Source organism: Jatropha curcas, chromosome 9 (genome assembly GCF_041381405.1).
Source record: "Jatropha curcas cultivar XTBG-Jc1 chromosome 9, XTBG_Jcur_1.0, whole genome shotgun sequence".
NCBI classification, from domain to species: domain Eukaryota; kingdom Viridiplantae; phylum Streptophyta; class Magnoliopsida; order Malpighiales; family Euphorbiaceae; genus Jatropha; species Jatropha curcas.
The window spans coordinates 5,856,039-5,859,469 of NC_143159.1; the positions used below are offsets into that span (position 1 = coordinate 5,856,039).

Consider the following 3,431-nt stretch of genomic DNA (forward strand, 5'->3'; position numbering starts at 1 on the left):
GGAATGACGCCAATATAATTATTTAGTATATGATTATTTAATTTATTTGTCGAATTTATATATGGAAAAATTTTTTGCCTACACAACTATTAAGTCAATCAGGGCTAATCCTTTTATCAGCAAAAATTAATTAAATTTATGGATGTAAATATCTCGTTTATAGAACAATATTACCGCTTTGTCATTTTCTAACAAGATTCAAGCTATCACGTGATCCACATGTTCAAGTTATAGATATTGCTTCTGCAACTTCTACATTATTCTTGAAAATAAATTTAAAAATGCATTATTTCCATAAATAGTATCCTTTGTCGTAACTCCAACATTATGAAGTTAGAAACCCATCAGGGTAAGCACAGTAGAAAATAAATCTGAAGTTTCCTGTAACTGAAGCTTTGTTTTGGTCTCTTGAAAACAAGACCTCAATTATTTAAATCCATCTGAAGGCTCACATTCAAGTTGCTAAAAGAACAAAAAATGAGCAATTCAACACTTGACAAACCCGTTTCTAAATTTGTCCTCAAAAAGCTTGCAAAACAAACAGTATTGGTTTTTGATTTTGAGGCTACATTATTGAAATCATCATCACCTGATTCCTTGTTTCCATACTTCATGGTTGTAGCATTTGAAGCTGGAGGGCTCTTAAGAGCTCTCTTCTTGCTTCTTTCTTACCCTCTTGTTTGCTTAGTTGGAAAAGAGCTGGGACTCAAGATCATGGTTTTTGTATCTTTTTTTGGTATTAGAAAAGATAGGCTGAGGATTGGAACAGCAATTCTGCCCAAATTCTTTTTAGAAGATGTTGGGTATGAAGGGTTTGATCTTGTTATGAGATGTGAGAAGAAGATAGGAGTGAGCTGCTTGCCAAAGGTCATGACTGAAGGGTTCCTGAAAGAATATATCGGGGTGGAGGATGTAGTGGGTAGAGATTTGAAGGTGGCTTATGGGTTTTTTGTAGGCTTAATAGAAGAAAAAGAAGAGGTGGGTTTTCCTTGTTTAAAGGAGCTTCTTGCTAATGCTAAGAAGAATTCTGTGGGAATCATTGGGTGCTCCTCCAATAACTGGCTTCGTCAACAAGTATTTCAACATTGCAAGGTTGACTCTCTCTCTCATATATATTTATCTTTTCATTTTGACAAAATGGGATCCAATACTGAAAATCCATTTGGATCACGATTAAATGTGACATTTGAAATACATTTATGTTGCAACAGGCAGTTTATTTGTTGAATGAAACGGAGAAAAGGAATTGGAAAATCCTCCCGCGAGAAGCATACCCAAAACCATTTATCTTCCATGACAGCAGATTAGGTTTCAGGCCAACTGCATTAGCCGCTATTTCCATGTTCATGTGGCTTCCATTTGGGCTTTTCCTCTCCATAATCAGAATGGCTGTTGGCATTTTATTGCCTTTCAAATTATCATCTCCTATCCTGGCTTTAACAGGTACAATAACAGTAATATCTAAACCTAAACACACTTTTACCTCAACAACAAAAAACAAAGGAGTGCTCTATGTTTGTAACCACAGAACCCTACTAGACCCAATCTATATCTCATTAGCTCTCATGAAACCTGTCACTGCAGTCACCTATAGCATGAGCATATTCAATGAGATCATTTCTCCGATCAGAACAGTACGATTAACCAGAGACCGAGAAAAAGATAGAAAAATAGTGGAAAAGATGCTAAGCCAGGGTGATCTTGTCGTTTGTCCAGAAGGAACGACTTGCAGGGAACCGTACCTACTAAGGTTTAGCCCATTATTTGCAGATGTAACTGATGAGATAGTTCCTGTTGCTATAAACGTGAAGACAAGCATGTTCTATGGATCAACAGCCACTGGACTTAAATGCTTAGACCCTATATTTCATTTTCTGAACCCGAGTCCAATATACTTCATCAAGATTCTTGATAAGTTACAAGATTCTGAAACATGTATGGGTTGCAGGAGATCACAGTTTCAAGTTGCCAATTATGTACAGAGTGAAATTGCCAGAACTTTAGGGTTTGAGTGCACCAGTCTCACAAGAAAGGATAAATACATGGCTTTAGCAGGTAATGAAGGAATTGTTAGAACTACAAAATACTAGTACCTACTACCTACTAGCAATTTGTAACTTCATGTGCTAAGGAAGGGCAGGTGAGGGTCTCTGCTTTTCAGCTCTATTAGTTCATAATTTTTTAGAATAATGTTACTGCTATAATGGTATTAATTCAAGATTCAAAATTCTGCAAAAGCTATAATATATTATTCAAAACTCGGTAGAGTTTTTCTGTGGGGAAAGGAATTTTAATGAACTTTACTTATTTTTAATAAGAAACCTTTTTGTATATTGGAAATCTTGATTTTGAAGAGCTTTTCGTGATTATTCCATCCATATAGTTCTTGATTTACCGTTCAATCAATTGCTTCTTGGCTAACAAAGCTATCCAAAGTACAGTTTGGTGTGTGTTTCGTTTTCTGATAATTTATGTTGGTGGATGGTATTTTTGCGACAGCTTGCATGACATGTAAGGCATCAGCGTTATCATTTTCTTGATTGATGACTCATAATTTATTATGTATAACTGATTTCTTCTCAACCAACACAAATAACTTCTTGATTCTCCAACATTAAACCATCTGTATTCAGAATCCCCCACACACTAGCAATTTTACCTACCTATCAACTTCCTTATCAACACATGAGATATTCCCTCTATTCTGTTAAATTTTGCGGTTTTTTAATTTATTTTAATTCCATTTAATTTGTCACTTTGATAATCAAAATAAAATTAATTATTTTTTTCTCAACTTTATTGTTATTTTTTGATTCCTCTACTAAATAAATTTTAGAAAATTAATAATAAATTATTTTTATTTTTTTTAGTATTGAGGTGGTTCATTCATTTTTTTTAGTTATTATACTAAAAAAAAAGAAAGGAAAAACTGAGGCAGTGTTCGATTATATAGATGTATCCTTTGAGAACGTGATAAAAAATAATGGTAAAAAAAGGCTCTGACAAAAAAAAAAAAAAGATTAATTTAATTTTAGGGTAAATTATTATTTAGTCCCTCAGATTTTACATAATTAACCAATTAATCCCAAGTTTTGAGCAAATATCTAGCTAGTCCCTCAGGTTTAACTCCGTCTAATTAAAAGGTCCTTCCGTCCGAAAAGTTGGTTTTTTTCCGTTAATTGAAGACTAAAAGACTAAAACACCCCTCCTTAGCTGACGTGGACCATAAGGGAAAATTATTATCTAGTCCCTCAGGTTTTACATAATTATCTAACTAATCCCAAGTTTTGCACAAATATCTAACTAGTCTCTCGGGTTTAACTCCATCTAATTGAAAGGTCCTTCCGTCCGAAAAGTTAGTTTTTTTCCGTTAATTGAAGACTAAAAGACTAAAAAACCCCTCTCTAGCTGACATGGACCAGTATGAAGCG

General features: G+C 34.1%; 1 protein-coding gene across 1 annotated transcript; it reads left to right on the top strand.

Moving 5' to 3' along the window:
- Positions 1–324: 324 nt before the first annotated feature.
- On the top strand, positions 325–2,340 carry LOC105638854 (putative glycerol-3-phosphate acyltransferase 2). The gene is made up of 2 exons (XM_012222729.4): positions 325–1,092; positions 1,212–2,340. Exons 1-2 carry the CDS (start codon positions 478–480, stop codon positions 2,088–2,090), a joined length of 1,494 nt encoding a protein of 497 aa, XP_012078119.1. The 5' UTR covers positions 325–477; the 3' UTR covers positions 2,091–2,340.
- The last annotated feature ends 1,091 nt before the right edge of the window (positions 2,341–3,431 follow it).